Genomic DNA, 26492 nt, shown 5'->3' on the forward strand with positions numbered 1-26492 from the left:
GTAGGTTCTCTGTGGTGCAGACAAGGAAGGAGTAAAATGACAATGAGAGGGATAACCGCCTTAAACAGTGAGTTTTTGGCAGTTTGGTCAAAATTTGTGCATTGCTTTTGTCACTGAAATAGGAAATGTTTTCTTAAGATGCATTTTACACTAATTTTTTTTGCACAAAGTTACTTTTGTAATGTGGAATACAGTCTTTTTTCTTTTGTCATGTCCATTTTTAGCTCCAGATTTTTCCTAATGGTTATTACTCCAAAAAAATCAATGTACCAGGAAGTGCGGCTCTTAACAAATCCCATTTCAGTCATTAAAATAGCAGTTTTTTCTTGCTGCTAAAGCTGCACTATATGTTAATACAGCATATGAGTCTATATCCGCTGACTTACTTGACAGAAATTGCAAATAATAGAACATGCGTGCAGTTTGCTGTTAGAAAGTGATGTTTTTACGATTGTCTACATAAAGTGGAAGAAATGCAGCTGGCCTTCATTATTCAGTCAATGCAGTGAGTTTTCTTCCTGCCAGAATCGACTTTAGCACTCTGTGTGTATGCATAAATCAGCTGGTTAACTGCTGCAATCATCCTCGGTAAATAAGAACAAGGATGTTTGAGCAGTGTAATTCAATATCAAACAAAACTGAGTGCAAAATATCGCTGGGAAAGAAGTAGATAGACCAGCATCTGTTAAAGCATTGACAAAGAGAGTAGAGAGTAGGAAAAAAAAGGCAGCAAACACCAAAATAAGACCAATTGTTGATTATAAAGTAGCAGCTTGGTTTCTCAGTGTTTGTGGAGTGATGTTTACTTGGGCAGCAGAGGGTTTCAGGTGTTCATAGCAGGGTTGTACTACCTGCTCAGCGTTTTCACAGAGGAGTCGTCGTCTTTTTGCTTCTTGCTGCAGCGTGTCTGCACAGCAGGGCTGAGTGCACACGACTCCAAAACAATGCAGAAAGTAAAATCTACACCTCTGGCAGAAAAGAAAACGGTACATCTTGGAATTGGGGCAAATGCCTGCTGCAATCTGCCAAAAAAACGAGAGCTGTGTTCATCAGGGAGTCCTTATAGCAGGTGAGGTGTTGAAAAGCCACTGGCTGTTTGGTATCGCCAAGGATCCCACTGAGTTTAGAAGCTTTAGATGAAATACATTGGGTAAGAAGCAGTTGTTGGAAAAGATGAGGACAACGGATTCAGTTCTACTGCTTTAACGTTGCATTAATATCTGATGGAGCTTTGGTTCGTCCTAAAATAAATCAACTCAAACCTTCTATAGATAACCTTCCACTGAGCTGACCATCTGCTTTGTCATTCATTACAGCAAACCTCTGAGTAACTGCATAACGATTTTAAATGCAAACACAAGGTTGAGCTGGTTGAATGGATTCATTACAACCTTCATTCTGGATTTGGTTTAATAAAGCAACCTTGGAGTGCTTCTACAGATGAATTGGTGGCATGGCACTTAAAAACACACTATGTGGATTATTTTTAAATGCGTTTGCGCCACTTCTTGCCACAAAAATGTCCAGTTGATCCCATAGAACCTGATGATTTTAAATAATCAAAGGTGTTATGTATACTACCATTCAACAGTTTGGGGTCACCCAGACAATTCCATGTTTTCCATAAAACTCACACTTTTATCCATGTACTAACATAACTGCACAATGGTTTTCTAACCATCAATGAGTCTTTCAACACCATTAAATAACACAATGTAGCATTAGAACACAGGAAATGTTCCTCTGTACCCTTATGGAGGTATTCCAGTAAAAATCTGATTTTTCTAGCTAGAATAGTCATTTACCACATGAACTATGTCTAGCCTGGATTTCTGATTTATTTAATGTCATCTTCATCTTTCAAAAACCAGGACATTTCTAAGTGACCCCAAACTTTTGAACGGTAGTGTAGATGGTCCCAGTGCTCTTGAAATCAAGGTTAGATCACTGTACCACTTTAATATGACAGATTAATTATTTGGTCACTTTCAACTTCAAATAAATCTTTTGTTATTGCAAAATAAAACGAGAATTAAGATTCCGACTTCCTCTTAGTTGACCTTTTTAGCCTACTATTTTTTATTTTATAGTATTTTCTCATCTATTTTCTTTGTCAGTTTTTCTAAACTTATAACTATATTTGTAAAGCACCCTTGACAGCTTTCACAAGGTGCTTTGACAGTCAAAACATACAAACACAGATAATCAAGCAAAACGTAAGGAGATGAGGCAGAGCAGTCAAATAAAATAAATAGTAAAAATGAAGTTAAGTGTATAATTAGCTAGATTAGGATGCATATCAAACAAAGGAATGAGTCCGTTTAAAGATGTTGGATTTAATTTATGCCATTGTTCATTTTGTGTTTATTTTACTTTTTTACTGCTATTATCATTTTTAGCCTTGTCTTTATGGCTTTACCCTCTATTTTCTTTTGTTCTTTCCCTTACTTCTGCGTGGCATTTTTTAAATTTTACCTGGTGTTGCTAGACTTATTTATTGTGAGTAACTTTCACCATGTTTTGACTGACCGGTCCTCTGTTGGTCAATGCACTTTGCAATCTCTGTTTTCAAAAGGTGCTTTATAAATAAAGTTATTCTTATAATTATGAATCTCTGCATAGAAAACGTGACTGCCTGAACGTCCTCCTGTGCCATTTGATCTTTCAGTCTTCAGCCTTGGCAGCTTTCTGACGTCGAGCTGTGCTTGTGTAGTTTTAAAGCTACAATCTGCGTGTGTATTTGTGTGTGTGTGTGTGTGTTCCTGCTTGGAAACGTGTGTCGGTCAGCTGAAGGTCTTGAACAGCATTCCAGTTTGTTGTGTGTGTGTTTTAAAGTGTTAAGTTCCAGTCATAGCTGCAGGCGTGTACGTGCCGGTCAGCCCATCTACTGTTGTATCACTGTGCTGTTTGACCAGCTGTTACACATGACTTGGCAGCATGGAGTAGAGTCACTAGTGTGTGTGCTAATTTCTGTTTGAAGGGCTTGTACTGTGCTCATATTTAAGTCGCCGTTAAGGAAGTAATCCTTAGTTCCTGTTGAGCTGCTCGGGTTTAAAATGAGCAGAAAGGAACTTCAAATTGGTCTCTTTCAATATTTTTACTCCTAAATTGTTTGTTTACATCTGCTCACCCTCCTCTACTCTGCCCTTTACTGACCCTTTGTGATGTTTTTTTTGGGTGGGTTAAAGATGCCTACTGTTAAACGTAATATGAAAGTTGACTGGTATGTCCTTTTCTTAGTGCAGCTGTCATGTTATCAGTGCAGAACTTAAGAAAATAACATTAAAGGAATCATTGGTAAGCAGAATTACAGTTTTACCACGGACTACCGAAGTATGTACATACACAGTAAAAGGAAAAAAATGCCTCACCAGTGCAAGGTCTTAGAGTTAAAAAATGAGAACATTCAGATAAATAAAACTGACGACAGCTAAAACTAGTGCATGTCTGAATATAGCAACAGGTTAAAATTTAACAGGTAATAAGGATAAAAAGTGCACTACTGTACATGATGGGGATCATTGTAGATAGCAGCAGGTTAGTGTAGTTGTAGAAATAGCAGCAATTAACAGGTAAGAAGAATAAAAAGTGCATGTGCAAGATGGAGTGCATTTTTTTAGGATTCATTGCATGATAACTAGTGAAATTAATGTATTTATTTGAAACGAACTAGAGATGGAAGTTTCAAGTAGCACAAAAATACATTGCTGTTATTTAAAACAATATTGTACAAAAATATCTACATTTTAAAATATATATTCTATCTCCTGTAATGCTCATCTGCTGTATATTTTATATCAATAGTTTTTAAAAGCAAGTCATATATGAGCTTCCTGTGTAAAGCTTCAGATATAGTTGTCTTGTTGGCCTGCTTTGGTCTTCCATCTGCTCAGCATCTTTCTCATGGTGATGTTAGAAAAATAGGATGATGATGGTAATTTAAAGTAACAACTGAAACTTCCTCAGCTTGAATTCTGCGTTTAGGTCTGTGTTTCTGTCTCCAAGCTTCTAAGACATGTGTGATAGGTTTTCTTTGTTCATTACTCCACCGAGGAACGTGGCGAAGGAGTGAAAAAAGAAAACGTAGAACTATGTGACGATCGACGTACGTTTGTCCGTTTATCTGTGCACATTATTCAAAAACGGACTAAGGGATTTGAATGAAATCTTCAGGGAAGGTCAGAAATGACACAAGGATCAAGTGATTAGATTTTGGCAGTGATGCAGCTTATAGTCTGGATCCACAGATTTGTTAAATTCCTGTATCATTGTGAGACAGTGTCACGGCGTCACTGTAACCATGACAACAAGTGAACGCTACATCAGCTGCCTGCTGATGATCACATGATTGTGATCCTGCTCCAAATCCACCACTGAGGACTTGTCTGTCGGAAATCATGCAAGGACCTGAGCAGCCTTGGTGGGTACTGCTCTTTCTGAGTGCTTTTCTTGTTTAAATAAGCGAGTATCCTGTCTCTTATTCTGGAGATTGAGTAATCATCTGTCTCCATCTCATCCGGTGCTTTTCTTGTTCTAAATGTGACACAGTTTATATTCTGACTTGAGCATCTAACACTAGTACCTTATCACTGATGCAGACATTCAGTTTCTCCATACTCAACTTTTAGAGGATGTTTTTGTTTGTTTTTTTGACCTTCACAAATTGCAGCAGACCTATTGGTCCACCTGCAATTCCTGACGCCTTTCTGGAGAAATCGTAATCAGCCGTTGACTACCTGTGACAGCTGCACATTTTCAAGATTTTGTTTTGACTTTGTATGGAAGTATTGCACCTCATGACGTCTCTAGTGAATACTCAACTGATTAATTATTAAACTGGTTGAACTGCTGCAACTTGTGACCTTGAATTCGTCAAGGAGCGCACAAAATCAACAAGCCAGTCAGGGTTTTGAACAAGGAAACAAGTTTACATTGTCATTCTTAGAGCGAGTCATCGGGAGTCTAACACAGCAAACTGAATTCAGAAATGTGGCAGCATATCGTTACCTGGCTTATCAACAAAACTACAATTCTCATAGTCAATAATTCATACATCTGTAGGAGCCACTTTTCAATTCACCTTCATCCGCCGCTCCGCCGAGCAGCTCTTATCACAGCGCTGCCAGTTTTTATGAGGCTCGCTGCTTGTTATCTCCCCCCACAGTGGAAGATCGCTGGGATAAGAGGCAAACCCAGATCCTGGAGCTGAAATTTTATGGAAACGAGTGCTGTTGGTTGAATATGTATGCCGATGAGTCACATTTCACACTTGCCATTCTGTCTGTACAAGAGATTATGATGATTCTATGGATCAATTTTTTAAATTAACAAACAAATGAGATCAAAAATGCACATTTGTTCTGTAAAGCTAGAAAAAACTGCACTCAGCTGGACTTTTAGCTGCTTAAATGTCAAGAGAGGAAATATTTATCCTGTAAACTTAATAGAAAACCTCAACGTTGTTATATAAATAAGATTTTCAGGATCTCAGCTGTTGATGTTCCAGTAAACTGGATTATGTAACAGCTTGCAGCTCTGTGGATGTCAGGGCACTGAGAAGTGAGGACTTTGTGTTCGCCATCACACCTCAGTGAAGCATCTTTCTCTGACAGGTAACTTTGCCCAAAGCTCTTCACTCTTTCCAGCACAAAAGTCAGTAATTTTCTGTGTCTTCCTGTTATTTTTGGCTCCGCTGTCGCTGAGGAAAACACTCAACAGCCAACAGCTGAGTGGCTACAGCTGCACGATGACACTATACGTTAAAATAACACTGCTCTGTTGCATAAGTATCACACATGAACCCGCATGGTGTTCAGTTTTGTTTCAGACATTTGTGACCATAAAAAAACACCTGAAGAGAAAATCCCAAGCTTCATTCTGGTGGTAAATCAGAATTAGTAATGAGATATGGAGCTTGAATGTTGCTGTGGAAGTCCCAGATATGCAGATGAAGCATCCTTTGAAAGTAAAATGGGAGTTATTTGAGATTGCTGTATTTATTTTCTGATTGACGCACTTAAATTCCATTAGAAGTTGGTGAATTCTGACAGAAATTCTGCCAAAAATGACACAGCTGTGACTCAAATGCCTTACTTCTGCCAAATACCTGCATTATTTTAGGGTAATGTCCAGTATGATGTTGCAATAACCACAGTTTGCATCACGAGGAACAGACAAGACCAACATGAACCATTTCAACCCCATGTTCACTCCTGTGGTTGCTGTGTATTTGTGTTATTTCCTTTATCATCAAGCACCAGCAACTGCTTTATCTTCAGCTCAAGATATGAAAGAACAAGAAAAAAATAAACGAACGTAAACCCAAATTGGGAGTCTACCTGTTGATTGAACAAATGCTAGAATTAGACAAATAGATAAATTTAAGAGCAAACGGGATAATATTGGAAAGCCTGACTTGTCAACTGAAGTCATAAATGCACTAAATAATCTTGTTGAATGTGGCAACCCAACAGAAGACTGCACTTGTGAGTTGAAACCTAGGTCATGCTTAAAAAGATGGGTTTTGGCTTTCCAGAACGGGAGAGGAACGTTTAGAAGGAATTTGCATAGGTATAATAGATGATCTAACACTTTGTGCAGTCAGTTAAAATGTGGAGATTTTGCTCGTTGTTCTTACAGCCTCTGTATTGAATAAACTTTATTCACATCAGACTCTGAAGACTCTTTCTAGAAAACTTTTTGAATACTCCAACTGTTGATCCAGAATTGATTGACTGTGTTTGATGAAGCTGCCTGATCATCACTGGCCCTGAACAGACTGATTCCCATTTATACCCAATACAGTGCTGATGTTGGGTTTCTGTTTTTTTTCGTCCTTGCAGACATGAGGACATGCCGAATGAACGAGTTCAGCTGTGGAGCAGGAACCACCCAGTGTATCCCCATCTTCTGGAAGTGTGACGGAGAGAAGGACTGTGACAGCGGAGAGGACGAAGTCAACTGTGGTAGGTGGAAGATGGACTTGTCTGCGCATTTTTACTTAAATTACTCAACAGGACGTAGTTAACCTTTGCTAATTCCTCAACTCAAACATTGTGATGATTTTCATGGTCATGTAGCATCAAAAATAGGTAGAAGACATGAAATTTAACCTCAGGCAGCAAGTCTTTGATACTGACTGACCTGAAGACCGGGTTAAACTTCCCCTTTTTCTAGAAGATCCAACTTTAGTACAGTCACCATTAAGCCAAATTGAGTTATTTATTATTCGCAGGCAATTGCTGTCAGTTGTAAATGCAATGGGAACAATTGTGACTGTTTGATCTGTTTATATCCACCTTATTTCAATTTGTTTGGAAAGCAGTAGGTTGAAAACATGATTTCTAGGTTGCCATCAAGAACATTTTGTGAAATTTGTTGTGATCGAGCAGCTTCTTTTTCCTTGATCCAGATCTTTGGCTACTTTCTGAATTGCATACCTTTTCTTTGTACTTTAAGTATGTGCTATGGCTGCCCTTACAAAATGAGACAAGTCTATTTGAATGGCACAATCCATCCCCTTTTCAAATCACTTATGTAAATTGTCTGATTTTGGTGGTGTCAGAAGCTGGTTTGAAATAAATGATCAATCAATCAATCAATCATACACAAGGCAATTTAAAGTGATTTCCAATGGGAAAGAAATGCATCACAGAACTTTGAAATTACTTATAAAGATTGCTAATGAAAGTTCATGATGTTGAGAGAAGGTTGAGGAGGCAGACACATACTCTGGAGACTCAGATGACTTTGGTTGAGAATAAGGTTTACTGACGTAAGGAGTGGTACAACAAAGCAGCATATTCGTGTGAGCAGTGCCAGTATCAGTTCTGAGGATTCTCTCTGACCTCTGGATTTAAAAGTAGGTATTAAAATCATAGAAATGAAGCTTAAAAGTCAAGAAAACAGATTGAACATCTAAGGGAAAGCAGCAGCAGCAGCAGCAAACAAAATGGTTTTCAGACCTGATTTTAAAATAGCTGACAGTTTGAGTAGACCTCAGGTGTTCAGGAGTTTGTTCCACAGGTGAGGAGCATAATAGCTGAGTGCTGCTTCCCTAGTCTTGGTCCTTGTTCTGGGAACACACAGTGAACCTGTCTGTGATGACCTGAGGGCTCTGATGCTTCATATGGAGCTAATAAGTCCAGGATGGATTTTGGTCCAAGACCATTCAGTGCTTTGTAGATGAGGAGTCTCCTTTGACTAACAGGAAGCTAGTGCAGTGATCTGAAGATCAATGTAATGTGGTCCAGTTTGCTGGTGTTAGGCCTCTGACAGCAGTGTTCTGGATCAGCTACAGCTGATTGATTGAAGTATGTACTTTTTTATGGATCATGCATACAACTGGGAAATGCTGCCTTCTCATTAAAAATGTATCTTAAGCTTTGATCGTTGCAGTCTTTAATGTGAAGTAGGCTGTTGGAGTGATGTAAATGTACAGAGAAATATGGGTCAAAATGGCCAGAAAATCATTGTAGCTTGCATACTTCAAAATCCAACCAGCTGTTGTAGGACATCTAGGCATTTCTGGTGTACTTCATTAAACATGGTCTGGTTTGGTATGTGGTATTAAAGTATGGATATTGGATAGCAGCCATGCTGTTTCCTCGCCGCTGCCTTATGAGCACTTGAAGGAACCTTTGATTGTGTCTCATGTGGAATCAAGATACTTTCTGGCCTCGGCTTCACATAGATTGCCTTTAATGCATTGTTAAACAATTGACTTGCCTATTAGAACGATGGATTACTGGATGCTGAGGGCTGCAGAAACTCTGTCCAGGATGCAATGAATGAATTTGAAATGAAAGTCATTCTGAACTTTGCCTTCTTTACAGCTGAAACTGTGCTGTTTGCTTTCCTGCCTCATTACTATAGTGACAGGGCAGACAACTTTAGTGCAAATGAAGCAGCCTGCTGAGACTCTGAGAGGTGCAGCGATACAATTCTTCAGAAGCTCTGCTCATTAAGTGCTGCTTATTAAGTATAACAGTTGATGTCCCTTATTTGCTAAAAGTACTGAGACTGTGTCAGGGATGCCTGTATCAATTACATCCCATCCTCCAGCTGTTTATCCTGAACGCTGTGCAACATAAACACACTAACGGCTTCTCCTGCGGAGCGTGAAGCTCTGCCTCGACCCACAAACAGAACCGAATCTGACAGTGAAGCAGCCTGTAAGTGTGCTGGAAAATTTTAATGAGGGGAAAAAAACAAACCAAACGTGGGATTCAAGTGGAATTTAAAATGATGTATCCGCTACATTTTAACCAGAACAAATTGACTATGAATTTAATGATTGATTATTGGTGCTGGATTTCCTCGCTTGACATTTGTGCTGAGAGTGGAGGATGTTAATGAATGTGTCAGTATTTTCATCTGAAACATGTCGATGTTTTGTGAGCGCTGTGTTGTTTATCAGCACTGATGCCTCTAATACAAACGGTGTTGGTGCATCTCATCATCTGTACTCTATATTAGGACCACTAATGTGTTCTGAAGTGCATTTTCGGACGCTACGTACTGCAGAAGTAAATACTACATACAAGTGCAGCATGTAGAAATCTAGGTAAAAATGCGATTGTACATATTGATTGCAGGGTTTTGGTTGCTACTTACAAGCTCATTGGCTCCTTTCAGTTTTTCAAGTTACAAGACCATGCTATTTTTGCTGCAAGTCTTTTGTAAGAAAAGTGTCACAGCAAATTAGACCATAAACACCTGTCACAGTGAGACTGACAGCAAAAACAAACCCTTCACTACCTCACGCCACCTCATGCAATGTGACATTATGTACAGTCATAGACAAACGTATTGGCACCTCTAGACTTTTTCCAGAAAATACATCATTTCTCCCAGAAATTGTTGCAATTTCAAATGTTTTTGTTATACATGAGTTTATTTCCTTGGTGTGCATTGGAAAAATGCAAAAAGGCAGAAGAAAAAAGACAATTTTCAAATTATGGTAGTGATGGCACAGCGGGTGAATTCTGGACGACTGAACCCAAGGTCAGAGGTTCCAACCCTGATGTGGCCACTGTAGGGCCTTTGAGCAAGGCCCTTAACCCTTCCTGGCTCTGTACTGTAGCTGACCCTGCGCTCTGACCTCAGTTGGGATATGCAAAAAAACATATTTTGCTCTGGAGATTAATAAAAAGTAAGGCTATTTTTATTTTTTTTACACAAAACTCAATATATGGGCCAGACAAAATTTTTGGCACCCTGAACTCAATTTTTGGTTGCACACCCTTTGGAAGAAATGACTGAAACCAGTCGCTTCCTATAACCATCAATAAGCTTCTTATACCTCTCAAATGGACTTTTGGACCACTCTTCTTTTGCAAACTGCTCCAGATCTCTCAGATTTGAGAGAGAGAGAGAGCATTAATTTGTCTCAACATGAATGTCAAAATCCAAGGTTTTCCAACAGAACAAAACAAAGTACCAGTATGATCAGTGTTATTTCCTTCACCTGTCAGTGGTCACAATGTTGTGGCTGATCGATGCATTTATCATATTGCATTTTATTGACTTGGAAATTTTTATACTTCCTATTTTGATTGTTTTTTTGTTGTTGTTTTTTACTCCAAGAGAGCCCTGCATAAGAATGTGCCTAGAGTTGCGCACAAATAGCAAGTAAACCCTCTCTCTCTGCCCGTTCTAACTCCATCTGGTGAATTTCGGCTTCAGTATATTTGGGTTCATAAAGATATCCCTTTGGCTGAATGCTGAAGTCAATATATTCATCATCGCTGTCGTAGTCAGACATGTTGTTGTTAACTTTACGAGCAGTAAACAAAGTGAAACCTGCGCGACTGCCAGCTGGAGGCAGCGCGGAGTGATATGAAGGGAGAGAAAATAGTGCCAAGCGTTTACGAGGTCTGACTTTTTCGTGGACAACGGTTTTGTAATGCAAATATATCACTCTTTCGAACACATATTGGTTTGAGAAGAAAACGCTTTATTTTCGTGACCCCAGCAAACTTACCGGACTACCTTCGTCTGGACCAAAACCGGACAGGATCTCTGCTCACTGGACGCTGTCGGCAGTAAGTCTGTGTGAATGAACAACACTGCTGACGGGGATGCCATACAGATTCATGTCAAAAATCCCGAACTATCCCTTTAAAGATTTGAAGCTAAAATTCAACTTGAGCTTCACCCATTGACTGTATAAATAAGGCTTCACCGAACTCCCGCATCCTCTGATTTCCGGCGCTCTAGGAACTACGTCAGCCTATTCGTTGTGCTGATTGGTTGTATACCTACCCAATTGCTGCAGAGTGATTTGATAGACAACCTTTTAGCCCTCCTCCCTCCCTGTCGAGCGTTCCTAGACCCTTGCTACTTCAAACCTGGGTCTAGCGCGGCTAGGCTACATCGGTGGATCTTTGAGGCCAGAATTTCCTGAGCTGTGTGATGACCATAACTCACTGTGGGATGCAACACATCAAGCATATAGCTACTTGGAGATGCCTGGCGTCCTAGAAATGTGTTAGGAGTCAGTATACCAGTCGACAGTATGCCATTTTAACCAAACCTCGTGGCTGCACCATGTTTTCACTTGTCTGCTTCCTCATAATAAAACACCAGTGTTCAGAGGGAGGAGTGGGTGGAAGCACCCGGAGGAAGAGAGAACGTGGCTGTAAGCATTTGATTTACATGCTCTGGTGGCAGCTCACTTTAAGGTCACTGCCTGAACACGTGCATCACGCTATGCCGCAGTAAATCATCTTGGCGTCACAGATCAAGGGCAAATATTTGATGTGAACAAACAATTAACAAATGTCTCCTTGTTTCACTGCAGCTGATCTGGCTGAGTATTTTCAGCTGCAGTCAGAATCACTGTTATGCCACAGATCGGGGTTTTTTTCTCTTCTGGGGGTTTTACTACGCATGAGTAAACATGACTAGTCTGTTTACAGTATAGGCAATGAGTCTGGTGTATTAATTTAAAAAATACATTCTTTTTCCTGTTATCTCTGATCATTTCTGACTAAAATATCAGTCATGCTTGAATAAATGAAGACTGTATAAACAAAGCAGGCTAAAGAATTGATTGGACATTTTCATTTTGAATTCCTGTGATTTTTGGTGCAGGTGATTTTCCTTTGGCACTCTTTGGTGAAGCCAAAAAATCCTCTGCACAGGAAGCACCCTGTAGATATAATGAATACAAGACGTGAAAAGTGAAAATCTGGATTTTCATGAAGAAGGAAATGCAATCGACAGATTTGTTAAACTTCAAGGATTCGCATAATTCATTCTGAGGAGAAAACTACCTGGAGCGCATTCAGTGTGCTGCTATAACAACCTCCACTCCTCCGGGAAGACTTTCTACTACATTTTGGGGCATTTGTGAGCTTGTTCACAGATGCTTGGTGGGAAAATTAGACTGCAGTCAGTGTTTGAGTTTGTCCCAGTGGTGGTTAATGTGGTTGAGGTCACGGCTCAGTGAAAGCTAACTGTGAAAACTGTTTTACTGAGAAGCTGGCTTGGTGAGTGGGATCATTGTCACTTTGAAACCGGAAAGTCTTCTCCAGACCGTTGCTACAAAATAACTGGAACCACAGAATTATCACATCATTGTATAAGTAGCATTATAAGATTTATCTTCTAGGTTAAACCATAAAAACAGCCCCAAGCTTTTATTCTTCCTCTAGCATGCTTTGCAGTTGACGAAACTGGATTCAGGCAGAGCTGTTTTGGCGTGCTTGAACTTGATTCACTGATTGGATTGCCAAATGTTGCACAGCTTCAGTCCAACAGAAAAATATGGTTTACTCCAGGCAAAGCTGGGCATCGTGCATGGTAGTCTTGTGTGTTGCTCTTAGTCCAGAAAAACCCTTGTCATAAATCCTCTGAACACTTTTACTTCAACTTGACATTAACTCATCCTGTTTCAGCTTAAAAAGGAAGTTGGTTGACTTAAGTAACGTCATATGCACATTCAAGCTTCTGTTTGTCATTATAATTTCTAATACAGTGAGATTAGTCTAAATTTGGAGGAAAAAAAACTAATGCAAAAAGACCTTGTGTGTGGTTTTTCTGTCTTGCCAAATGACTTACCATTCATATTTTCTTTTTCCTCTGGTATCACCATCCAGGTAACATCACCTGTGCCCCCAACGAGTTCACGTGCGCCAGCGGTCGTTGCATCTCCCGGAACTTCGTGTGTAACGGCGAGGACGACTGTGGCGACGGCTCGGATGAGGTGGAATGCGCTCTGTCCTCCTGTAGTCCCAGCGAGTTCCAGTGTGGAAACTCGTCGTGCATCCCGGCCAGCTGGGTTTGTGACGACGACGTGGACTGCCAGGTAGGAGGGAAAAGCTACACGCTAACTTACCCAACAATCAGACACTCTGGAAGGAGGATTACAAGTTGGGAGCACAAATGAATAAAAAGGAGTTACATTCTTGCACCATTAGTGTACACCGACGGAGCAAGAAATTTATCACACTTATTTTTATGTGCCTGAAATGTAGTCTGATTTTCAGTAATGCAGTTTTTAATGCAAGTCTCAGAAAGATGATTAACAATAGCTGGTTACACTAAAGTGACATGGCAAGAAGAGACAGCAGATTACCGTGTTAGACTGTGTTTATGGTCTAAATATTGGATGTTGTTTGATATAGACACATATACAGGGGGTCTTCCACTTGCATCCAAGTTCCGTTCCTATGGATTGACTTAAGTCGAGTTTCGCCTTAAATTGGAACTCCGGAGAAAATGTATACAAAGTGGTTATGTACATCACAATGTCAATCAGTTCTTCAGAAAAGTCATGGTCCGAGCCCAACGAAACACCGTAGATCAAGGACGTCGTAAACCTAGAACTCCCTGTAATGCTATTTATTGTGGAGTTGAAGCTTTACTGTTGCCCAAGATAAATTTCCCTTTGGGACAATAAAGTAGATCTCTGCTTAACTTACATGAATTGTTGCAGTTCAGAATACTAGGAGGAAGTTAGTCAACGGTAAACCCGTGACCAATAAAGACTGACTACGTCATCAGTAGTGACATTAATTTGGTTGAAATTCCCTGAAAAACCTTTGAGAATACGTTTAAGCCACATGGTCATGTTTCTGTTTTAAAGCCCTACATGTTGTAAAAATAAACAGTTTCATATGGACTTTTTTTGCAACATTGATTGTACAAAATCCATCGATGTAACACAAAATAACTTCAGCTCTGTTGAAGGTCAACTTGAGCAAGAATTGATCCAGCTCTCACAGAGGGAATGTAGACAGGTTTTCCTCACTAAGGTCAGTCATTTCTTTCAAACGATGCTGATCTATGATCTGCTGCTGAGGTTTTTATGTACACAACCAGGTAAAAGTTCTCATTATTTACTTTTTATTTATTTCTATTGTAAATTAATGCTGAAGATTAACACATTTTTGTTTATAATGCAATTCCATATGTATTATAGTTTTGATGTCTTCAGTAGTAATGTAGAAAATAACACTGAATGAGAAGGTGTGTCCAAACTTTTGACTGGTAGTGTGTCTTTCGCTGTTCCAGTAGTATAGTTATCGGTCACTAGGCCACAGTGATGCTGTATTTAGCTACTTCAGCTCTTGCTGGGTGGCATTAAGCGTCACAGAGGACTTTTCGTGGTGCCCCTTTACTACCTAACCTCCCACAATGCTCTCTGCTCGTCAACTGCTGGCGACTAGAGGAGGTGGGAAAAAGACAAAACCCGATCAAATTAGGCTGACATCTGTACCGATTAGATGGAAATGCTCCTTATATAGAAACCACAGCCACAGATTAAGTCACTGTAGGGTTAAGACTTTCAAAAGCCTGCTACCTGTCTTTGACTGGGTTGTTTGTTTTTTTGTCAGTCAATAATTGTTTTTGTTTTTTAACATAACTATTTAAACTATAGCAACAGGAAGTCATGTCTGGATGTTCACACTTTGGTTTCCCCGTTGAACCGTTTTAAAATGCATTTCTGTACTTGTGGTTTTATGTTTCTGAGCTTTTAGTTTGCATTTTCAGGCTGAGGATACTTGTGACACAGGAAAGTTCTTCTAGAGTTACAATTTAGTGTTAAAGCTCAGGGTTGTGGTCATGGCTAAGGGTGAAGAGGCATGTAAGTTATGTTAAATCTCCTTAGCTTGAATTTGAACTTGGGGTGAGCAGAGTGCAGAATCAGCCACAGTAGGAGTTTCTGGCACAAAATCGGACTGACAGGGTTCATGAAGAAAGGATGACCCTCATCTTTGAGACCTTTTTGTGTTTTAATCAACCAAACTATATTCATTTGACTTGAGTTCAAGTAAACTCTGGTCAGCATCTGCACCTCTTGGGTTTTACATCTTTACTTTATCTTCATGTAATGATTGTTTTAGAAGTCTTTCAAGCTTTGTTCAATTGGAAATGTAATTCATTGCATAAAAATAATGCAGTTTTGGAAAGGACTTCAAAGTCAATGACAAACTTACAGCTATGGAAGTCAAGACATGACCTATAGGAAGATGTTTAGTGTTGATCAGCCGATTATCAAGGCTGATATTCTGCAGATTTTCTGGAGAACAATAACAGATTATTGTAACTAATGTAAAATATATATTCTAACATGATGCAAGATTAAACAAATAAAACGAAACTGTTGAAATAGTCATTACTGTTGAAGTAACCTTGCTATAAATGACAGATTCCCTGCTCTCATGTGCTATTAATATATACCTTTTAATGCGTATCTGTTCCAAATATTGATTGTCACTCTGTCTTGGCCTCTAAAAATTCGCATCTGCCATGAAAGAAACATTGGTCGGTCTCTAATGATTACTGCCAGTCTGGGTTTTCTGTACTTTTGTTCACAAAGGACTTGACAAAGGCACAAAGCAGACACAAACACACTCCCTCTCATTTTCTAAGCAGATTTATCCTCGCTATAATAAACTGCCCAGCATGACTTCTCCGGGCACACACCGGTTCAGCAAGTTCAATTTTCACAACAGCCAGTGGTTATTGACCTGCCTCATGTACACGATCGCCACACAAACACTGACACTCCTAACACGTTTCACACACGGTAGGACGAGTTTCTCTGACTCATCGGTTTGCTACGCACCTGCTAATTGGCTCTGCGATCATCACTGGCAGCGCTAATGGATGCAAACACCCACAAATATTTAAAATGCCACGTTCACTGGGAAGGTCGTTGTTATTCCCTGTTCTCTCGGCCTCTCACGCCCAGCCGGCCCTGCGTCAGTGTTGTGTAGCAGCCGACACACACACACACACACACACACACACACACACACACACACACACACACACACACACACACACACACACACACACACACACACACACACACACACACATTCTCACACTCCATTAATCTGCTTTCACATGAGTCAGTGACTTTGCGAGATGATGAAAGTGTGAGAAACTCCTTCCTGCTGCTCCTCCTTGATCCCGTTCTGATCTGATTGGCCGGTTTTTAATTCTAATTAATGAGCTAATCACCTGAGATCTGAGCGCTAAACACTCGCAGCTTTGCCGTGTCCGACCTGCACGTCCCCCAGATCAGCTGCCAGTTAATCAGTCTGGGTGTAACCGTGACGTTTGTGTCCTTCAGGGGTTGTTTTGCATGAATCCTGGTGGCTGATATTGTTTTATGAAGTCTGTATAAAGTCATTCACTCACACAATCCATAAGGACAAAGATGAAGTTATGTACAGAGGATCAAGCCTTGGAAATCTGTTTTTACTTTTGCTTCAAAGTCTGTTGCAAAGCACGTGCACTTCCTGGTTCAACTCGTCTGTTCTGTTGTAGTCTTGCATTGAGACAGCCAAAATGTGAAACACTGAGAATTACCAGGGAAGAGTGGTTGTACACCTTTGGGGAAAATGCCTTTTTGTGTTCCTGCTGAGAGTTAGATTACAGGCAATGAAAGGTAAAATGGACTTTTAGGGAAACTGCCAGCCTCAGTCTGTTTAAAGGTGACAGAATTTTCACACCTGCACTCACTAGTTGAGTAAATTTGTTTAATTGGTGCCAAAATTGACCAGTAAAACCAGTTTGTAGGACTATTTTTGACTGGGTGCAGTGAGTTCAATCTCTGCGAGCCTCACATTCATAAGACTCCAGGAAGAAATGAGCAAAGTATAAATCAGTTTCCTGTATGTACCTGTGTGAGCACATTGTACATGCATGTCAGTTTTCTGTCCTGTGAGTCTGATGCCAGTGTGAGGTCAAAACATGTCATCACAAAACACAACATTATTTCCTGTTGTAATTGGTTCCTTAAAAGCCTTGTGACATTTCAGGCTCCCATCCAAGAAACGGCTACAAGAGGACATGTGAGCGGCAAATGGAAAAGCTTCCACCGCCTGACACAACCAGCGTTCATTTACATGAGCATATTACAGTATCTCTGACCATTTTAACATCACAAATGGCACCCGTTTCCCCATCTAAAGCAAAAAGTGTAAGAGTAGGAAGTTGAAACTGTAGTTTGTTTGTTTTTTTTTTTTTGTCAGGAGAAGCTTAAAAAATGTGAATTTCTTTTCGCCACAGGACCAGTCAGATGAGTCTCCGACTCGATGCGGTCGCCACCCGACGCCGCCGGCCAAGTGTTCGTCCAGCGAGATGCAGTGCCGCTCAGGAGAGTGCATTCACAAGAAGTGGAGGTGTGATGGAGATCCTGACTGCAAGGACGGCAGTGACGAGGCCAACTGTCGTATGTACACACAAGCTGCCATTCACGCGTTGAAGAAAATGGACAGAATCATGTTCATTTTAGCAGAAATGTCCTCAATAATACTTTAAAAGCTTTAATAGCTGAGCGTATTGGCAGACTGCAATTTGTGAGAAATGTTTGAGGAATATTTGGCCTTTTTTGGATTTTTTTTGATGATTGAAATGCGTTTGTTGAAGATAATTTGTCAGAAAATGGAAAAAAATGTCCTGTGGAAGGATGGATGAACAGAAGAGTTTCATTCAGGGTGTTAACTTCTGCCAAAAAAATCATGTGGATTTTTTTTTTTTTTTTTGGAGATGAAAACAAAACAATTTGATTTGTGGTCCATGATGAATGTCACCTCTTCTACCTTCCTTTAATTCAACAATTCATTGATAATCTGCCAATCTGTGTGTCTGGTGCTCTCTAAGTGAATCCATGCTGTTAACAGGATACAGTTTCAACAAAACCAAAATAAAATATCAGTCCTAGAAACTTTTTTTTTTTTTTAAATCTGATTGTTCTTTATCCTGACAACAGCTTCTCCTGTCAGACAGTAATAACATAATGCGTTGTTTTGATGTTTTCTCTGCTTTCAACTTTGCGGTTCGCTTAGAAAAGAGGAAAATGTCGTGACAAGTATTCCAGAACCCAAATATATTCATAATAAAATCGCATTCTTGCTTGATAAATTGAATATTACACCTGTTGTTGATCAATTTCCTGTCTGTAAATGAACTGTTAAATCCATGGGCAGTATCAGTGTTAGTTACACGTGTAATCGAGGTCTGAATGTGTGTCTTTGGCAGCTGTTCGCACCTGTGGGCCGGATCAGTTCAAATGCGACGATGGAAACTGTATCCTGGGCAGCCGACAGTGCAACGGCCTCAGAGACTGCTCAGACGGATCGGATGAAGCCAACTGCAAAAACAGTAAACGCTCTGTGTTTGTGTGCTCAGTAGAGGCGTGCAGGGAGCTCAGTATTTATATCTTGATCTGCATCTGAGGCAGTGGGGTTATTTATATTAGAATAAAAGTGCAAATAGGCGGAACAGTCCGAGCTGGTAACTACACCACCAGAGCTACTGTAAGCTAATATCCTCCGGCAAACAGAATAGTGGGGTAGCAAAGTTTTCTTCTTCTTGAAAGCAAAGAGTGTGTAAAATATTTGTATTTAATAACAGTAGTTCATAAAAACTATTTCTGCTTTGAGAAATATTAGCTCCGTGCTCAGTGTCACCCCTAGTGTACAGCTTCAAATGTTATGTGTTTTTTAATGTTTAGATGTGTTTGTTTTTATTCATCACCTCAGGCTGATCTGAGATACAGAAGCTGAGTTTGTTTGTATATGCAGGCATTTTGACTTATTTTCCAGATGAGTTTTCACTAAGAAAAACTCTGTGATATCCATCTTGGGTTGTCCTCGGGCATAGAAGCAAAGTCTGTTTGTTCACTGTGTAGGATGTTTGGAATCTAAGGCTGTCGTCATGGAGCTTTTAGGTGTGTTCAGGCACAGCTGTGCGTCTGCTTTTCTAGAACAGAAAAAGAAACCTCAATATTGTCTTGTTTCCTTGAGCTTTTCCTCAATTATCATCAAATGTGGCTTTGGAACAGATGTTCAGTTTGAGATGCATCACAGAGTCCAGGAAGCAGCTGAAATGCCTGATTTTGGTTGATTATTTAGCTGACATTCACAAGCTTCAGATTTTAATCCAAGCTGTATGATTAAATTGGAAACCTCATTTTAAAGATTGAGAAGAGCTCATAAAACTTGTATTAAAGGACTTAAAAACGGAGTACGTGTTAGTCTGGGATCACTGCAGGAGTTTAAAATCCTTACAGATCTTGAAACTGGGTTGCCTCACACATATAAGGTGAAACTTCACACATATTATTCTCTCTAATCTGACAAGCAGTCAATACAAGATTTTGAAATAATGCAACACATACTACAGAATATTTTTAAGATTGCCGTTCCAGAGGGAGCAGTATGCCGCCTCGCCTCATGGGGAAACAGACGTAAACAAAATGGAGACTGTTTGCTGTGTCACTTGCAAAAATTGACCTCATCGAGGGTTGAAATGTGACAAAGCGTGTCCTTCTAATGGAACAGGTTTTAAAATGGTCACATTTTTAGAAGTGACCTTATTTTCTTAGCTTTGAATAAGATTTTATCCCATGGAAATGGCAATGATGGCAGGAGAGTTGTAAGAATTGACATTTTTGGGTTTTTTTGCTTTGTGTTTTGTGAGATGACTTGTGTCATGAATTAGACTTCTACAGATAACATTAAATTGAATATAAATAACAATAAATGTTGCATGACAGAAGTAACAGCACTTAACCTGAAAAATGTGATTTATTTCTCTGCAGTGACTCAGTGTAACGGACCGGAGAAGTTCAAGTGTCGCAGCGGGGAATGCATCGAAATGAGCAAAGTGTGCAACAAGGCCAGAGACTGTCCTGACTGGAGTGATGAACCCATCAAGGAATGCAGTGAGTAGAAGCAGAATAAAACATCTTATCTGTTATCTAAAACCAGAAGCACTCCACTTTCTGCTCTTTTTTTTTTTTTTTTTTTTTTTTGGCCTGGTTTGTGAAAAAAAAAAAAGATCAGAAATCGGTTATTTTCTGTAATTTTTTTTTTTAGTAGCTGTCATCAACTTTTCAGTTTTTGCAGCTGATCTAAATAATCTGATGAAATGAATCCATCACAGCTTCACAGCAGGAGAAATAACTCATGTGCAGCTTGATGTTTTCTTAAAACCAAAAATAAGTGAAATGGATGCTGCTGTTTTCTTTTGCTTCCGACATCAAGTCTGTGCAGCAGCGTACTGAAGATCAAACAACTGCACGAGAATTCTGTGATATGTTTGATTTTCTTTTAGTTGTATATTTTAACTAGAATCTGTAAATATAAATGATCTTGTTGCTCAGCCCACTCTACTACTATAATCTGCAAATGTCAGCATCTGTGTTAAATGTCAGCGACATAAAACATGTTGAACTAGAGTTTCCAGATTCTGATTTTAATTTCGACGCCGTGCACCAAAGCAAAGAAAAGCTGAAGCACATTCCAGGCCCGTTCGCTCTGTCACCGCTCAGTAGATGATTTGCTTCTTCAATAACTTCCGACGTCTCTCCCTGTCTGCAGGACAGAGTTTAATTTAGGCAAATGGGGTGAATCTACATGACATTCCTCTCTGCTACACTTTGATTTATGCTGATAATATGTGGATTTTTACATAATTCCCGCCCGGAGCATCATCCGTGAGTCCCACAGTTCACTTCTGAATAATTCTCTTTCATGGATCAAAGAATTATTCAGAAGAAAGTGATTATTCTGCTCTCCACAATCAGAATACTAAACTTCAGAGTGACAGCAGCTCAGACAGACACAAAGACGTCGTGTAAATAATCCAGTTTCACTCATCTAAAAAAAAAAAAAAAACAACCTGACTGAGAGCAAATTATTCGTGATGCTCAAATGGAAAAATGATTCTGCAGGGGAACTGTGAAGAGTTATTTGTTTGTATGCACATCTGTCTTATCAGATTATTTGTCCAGAAATAATTCAGATTAGAGTCGCTCTTGCTGGTCAAACAAGATGCCACATTTTTGATCAAGTGACTCAAATGTGAGCACAAGAAAGCCCAATGTGAGCTGAAATACATGCGATTGCATTTAACGGCACACACTAATAGTACTGAACACAACAACTAAGACAGCACAAAATCTCAATGAGGAATGCGAAGTTATGATGAATAAATAAAGGAATAGTTCAGTTTTATACACTACCAGTCAAAAGATTAGACACCTTCTCATTTAATGGTTTTTCTACATTTCATGACTGTTCATGATTTGTTCTTGCCACTTCTGTACAACACAACTGATGGTCCCAACCCCATTAAGAAGGAAAGAAATGCCACAAATGAACTTTGACAGGGCACACCTGTGGAAACAAAACATTTCAGGTTCTACCTCGTGAAGCTCATGGTGAGAATGCTTACAGTGTGCAAAGCAGTAATCAAAGCAAAGGGTGGCTACTCTGAAGAATCTAAAATAGAAAACATGTTTTGACCCATTTCACACTTTTCATTTACAACATAATTCCATATGTGTTCATTCATAATGTTGATGCCTTCAGTGAGAATCTACAATGTAAATAGTCATGAAGACAAGGAAAATCCATTAAATGAGAAGGTGTGACTAGTAGAGGATCTATTTTGGACATGTGATGGGTAAAATAACTGTGGCGCAGTGGTTTGTTTGACGTTTGGCCGTTAATGATTAGAAAGTTTTAAGAAATTTGTTCCTTCACCTTATGTTGCAGAGTTGGGTCCAGATAAAGTCCTGGTAAAGTGAAGCTCCACAGATTGTCAGGTGGAACTTTTCCTGGCTTGTCGCCAAGTTTTGACCTGAAAACTTCATGTAGCTGTGCAGTATAATTGTTTCATAAGTTCATTGGTTCTCTAATTTATTGTTGAACCTCGTAGTAGTTGGATTATGTTCATTTTGTTGTTTATTATAGAATAGCGTTACTTTTATACCGACAACTAAATAGGGAAAGTATGGTTTTACCTTGCTGACCTGCAGATGCAGCTGAAACGTGTCAGCAAGGTACAACCATACTTCCCTTATTTAGTTGCTGATTTGAAAGTAACACTATTCCATTGTTGAACCTGTTGGAGAAGAAAAAACATTACAATGTGAGGTGTGGTGTGGAGACTATTACTGCAATTTAACCAGTCTTAATTGGCATTGTGTTGGTGGATTTCCTTTTTTTTTCCCCGCCTAGTTTGCATTCACAGGCCTCCAGACTAGTTTTTCCACTAGTAGCACATGATTTGGTTGCTGCCCATTGGTTATGCATCACATGCAGGATACAGTACATGCTAGCAATAGCCAACTTCAATTCCCTCAGACAGGTGTGTGACCAAAAATCACTTCAAATAAGGCGTTTTATTGCAGATTTGCCCAAATTGAAATCAAGTAATTTCACCTACCTTTGGCAGAGACGGCCCGAATATTCGGATCCGTTCGTCTGGTTTCGGGTCCAAATTTTGCCTTCGTTTTGTCTTCAGTTAAACTGAAGAATTCCCAAACAGCGGAGGTCTTCAGCATCTTGTCTTGTGTTTATGCAAGGAAGTGAAGCGTGATGTCAGAGTCGGCAGCCACCCGGCCATTTGGGTGGTGGTAACACGAATGGAAGAGCCAAGATGAGCCGAACACGGCGGGATGAGCTGAAGTGGGCCGAAGGCGCAGGGAAGAGACGAGCTCCGAATATTTTCGTCTGGGGGGAGGAGGGGGTGATCACATCGACATATGTGTATATGTTTATGTGATCACATGACAAGATGAGCAGATATGTGTCGATGTGGGCCGAAGGCGGAGGGAAGACAGTAACGCTGCATATTCTTTCTGCCCGGTAACGTCCCGACGGGGTGGAGGGGGATATTCGGGTCCAGCCCCAATGGTGAGTTTTGTAAATTGTGCTTGCAGGGGTGGACTGTTGACTGCAGAGGAGCTTGTAAAGGTCACACAGGAGATGAGAGCTTTCTTACCTTGTTGCTCTGGTATTTTCAGACCTCTTCCATTAGGATGTTTGGACTACACACCGATGTGTTATGAGAAGGTGGTAGAAGAGTTTTTTAGGATTCACCAATGTTCTTGCACAGCTGGTGATTAGTTGCATAATCCAGTTTATTAGTGCAGGTTTGTAGCGTATTTTGTAAAGTGAATTCATGTCTTTATAAATAATACAATGAATTGTAGAAAACCTTGCAGCTGCTGTGTTCAACATTTGAAGGTCTGCTCATTCTTTGCATTTTGCAGGGCTCACGGAAAATAAATACCAAACTACCAAGCTCACTTCTATCAGAGAGCCACTATTTTCTGTCCTCATGTGCAGTTCCATCTAAAAATATTCTTTCTTCTTCACATACGTACTGTTCCACATTGATTTTCCAACACTCTCCTGTAATCATTGGGTTTGTGCAATGACTGAAAGAGTGAAAGGACTTGTTTGAGTGCCCAAAATGAGTTTCTTTTCACATAATGTCTACAGGAGACCAATTAGGGGTCTGAGATGGCAGTCGGCTCAGTTTCATTACTGCAGAACAGAATAACAATGCTGGGTTTGTACTCTGCTTTTGGAAAATATTGATCAAAACAATCAACAGGCTTGTCTCGATACCGTTTTCACATTATGGTCTTCAGTCCTTGCTGTGTAGCTTTGTCATCAAGATTCCCAACTCCTGCCCAAACAACCAACTTTGTCGTCTTAACCTTTCAGTTAGAAAATGCAACATTTTTTATTATCTCAGTGGTAAAATACGCACATTGGACCAGTTTGAATCCATTCTGTTACCGTTCTCACCATAAAAGTGACACAGTTATGTTTTAAAATGCTAACTCCTGGCTCTGTCTTATGACTTTCTTTGCTGAAAAGTCTTGTTTTGTGTTCCAGATCTGAATGAGTGTCTCCTAAACAATGGTGGCTGCTCCCATATCTGCAAAGACATGGTGATTGGCTTCGAGTGTGACTGCACCCCTGGACTCCAGCTTATAGACCACAAGACCTGCGGAGGTACGTGATCTTTACATAAAAATAATCAATAAGGTAGGTCAACATCACAGGAAGGTGTTGCAATTATTAAAAAATGTTTTGGTTTGGTCTGTAACCCAAGAAAACCCCAACAAGGAAGCATTAATTAGGAAAAAACAAGATCCAAAACACCTTATGAGTATACCTGAATATAATTAGATCTGAAATATAAACTACAAAGCCTGGATGAAACGGAGACACATGATTGGTCGATTAATCACCAGAATAATCGATAGCTGCAGCCCGAATACCCACAGTAGCTTTTTGATATCTGCCTTCAATAAACCTAGCAACTGCAGTCGCATACATATTTTCATGACAAGAACAAACTATTTCCTAAACTGATGAGATCTTAAGAATACAATACAAGCTAAAAGCAAAATTCTGCAGACTGTGTGACTATTTAGTTAATGGGCTCATCAATATCACCGTGTCACTGAGTAAAAGTTGCTTTCATGTGGGTTTCCTATTCAAAAGGCAAGATTCAATTTAATTATCATCCTGCATTGCAAGGTTGTACAGCAAAATTGCGCATGCATTCCTTTTATCCTACTCACAAGAAAGACAAATTCTGTAAAAAAAAAAAAAAAAAAATTGGAGTAATAATAATAGAAATATTTTCATGATTAGATAGAGGAATTAATTCAACATTCACTATCAGTTTTTTGAAAATTTTAAGGCATTTTTGAACTTTTGGTCTTTCAGTTGCAACCTTGATGTTAAACCATTTTGGGAGCATTTGAAGGAAATATTAAAACCCCATTTAAAGTGGTAAATAGACACACAGGCTGTAAGGCTTCAGAGTTTAAATCAGTGTCTGTTTATCGCTTTACAAAGTGGTTTGGAAAATGAAATGATTTTAGAACTGCTTGCAGATCAAAAACGCTCCGTCTTACTGTTGAACTATTTCCACGAGAATTAATTGGTCAGTAGATTTTGTTTTAATTAAGGCTGGGACCTGAATGCATTCATTTCGATTAATTACAGGAAAATTAACGCGTTGCAAAAAGCGTACAAGAAAGTTTGAACGGTTATGGAAGACAAGACCGTATTGAACTTGCTGGACAGAAAGTTTTCTTTGAAAAAGCTCAGATGGCAGCTTAAATAGAAGCTTGGTTGTGTTCAAATTGTGCAGCAAAGTTTTCTTCTCATCACAGCATTTCAAGTCGACGGTATCACTTCAATGTAAAACGTGTTGCTGTTAGCACCAGAGCTAACGTTAGCTACCAGTTAACAGTGCAGCCATCCCATAATAGACCACTTTAGAAGACACTGAAAGTGTTTGGGTTTACAAGAAGTCTTAAAATGTAGAATATAATTACTATAATTGCACTTTGAATTTGCAGTAATCTGTGAATGTCGTAGACAGATGGAAAATGCAGATAAATATGAAAGAAATATAAACATTTTCATTGTTTAAGTTCACTTGTACACCAGGTTCTTGGTTTATGACCTCCTCGATCTACGGTGTTTCATGATTGCGTCCCCATCTCAAATTTAGTAAGAAAGTCTTGTTCCATCATTCTGACATACAGTGTTTGTGACTTAAAATAAATTTTGCACGGGAACTAGTTGGTGAGCAAATAAAAACGTCATCAAGCTGCGCTTTAGGATAACTTTGTTTACATTCGCTGGTTGTATGCTGCATACGTCAAAGTCTGTGAGTTCCAACCTACGGCAAAAATCGCGTTGCGTTGTGCCGTAGGAACGGAATTCTGACGGAAGTTGAGGACCCCTGTATGTCTATTCATCGATTCAACCAAAATTTATTTGAACTGACAAACTTTGCTTATTGTGTCAGATATTGCTATTTGACAAAAATGTGACTAATTGATTACAAAGTCTCTAATTATTAAACTTTTTAAATTACATACCACGACTAGTTTTAATACATATTAATATAACCTGCTCTGGAACAGTTACAGTCCAAATCTGTTCAATTTTATTTATCTAGTGCCAGTTTCAGGTCACATTGTCTCGAGGCGCTTTACAGAACCTCCAGAGCCAGCCCTAAGGCGACAGTGGGAAGGAAAAACTGCCTTTTAACAGGAAAAAACGGCTGTGATCTACTCCATTTATACTCCTGAAAACCCAGAATTAAACTGTGATAACCTTTAAAAGGAACAACAGTTCTTGGAAAAACAGCCCTATTATGCTAAATATGCACTGACCAGAAGCCATGCATCAGAC

At 39.5% G+C, this 26492-nt stretch overlaps 1 protein-coding gene across 2 annotated transcripts in view; it reads left to right on the forward strand.

Annotated features, from left to right (window-relative positions):
• vldlr (very low density lipoprotein receptor) overlaps positions 1–26492 on the forward strand; it is an 85983-nt gene that overhangs the window by 29531 nt on the left and 29960 nt on the right. For both annotated transcript variants that reach the window (XM_022203050.2, XM_022203051.2), the window contains exons 4-9: positions 6843–6965; positions 13104–13312; positions 17533–17695; positions 18505–18627; positions 20069–20191; positions 24165–24284. In XM_022203050.2, coding sequence (XP_022058742.2) covers positions 6843–6965; positions 13104–13312; positions 17533–17695; positions 18505–18627; positions 20069–20191; positions 24165–24284 — 861 coding nt within the window. The remainder of the gene's footprint in view (positions 1–6842; positions 6966–13103; positions 13313–17532; positions 17696–18504; positions 18628–20068; positions 20192–24164; positions 24285–26492) is intronic.

Source organism: Acanthochromis polyacanthus, chromosome 18 (genome assembly GCF_021347895.1).
Source record: "Acanthochromis polyacanthus isolate Apoly-LR-REF ecotype Palm Island chromosome 18, KAUST_Apoly_ChrSc, whole genome shotgun sequence".
In the NCBI taxonomy this organism is placed as follows: domain Eukaryota; kingdom Metazoa; phylum Chordata; class Actinopteri; family Pomacentridae; genus Acanthochromis; species Acanthochromis polyacanthus.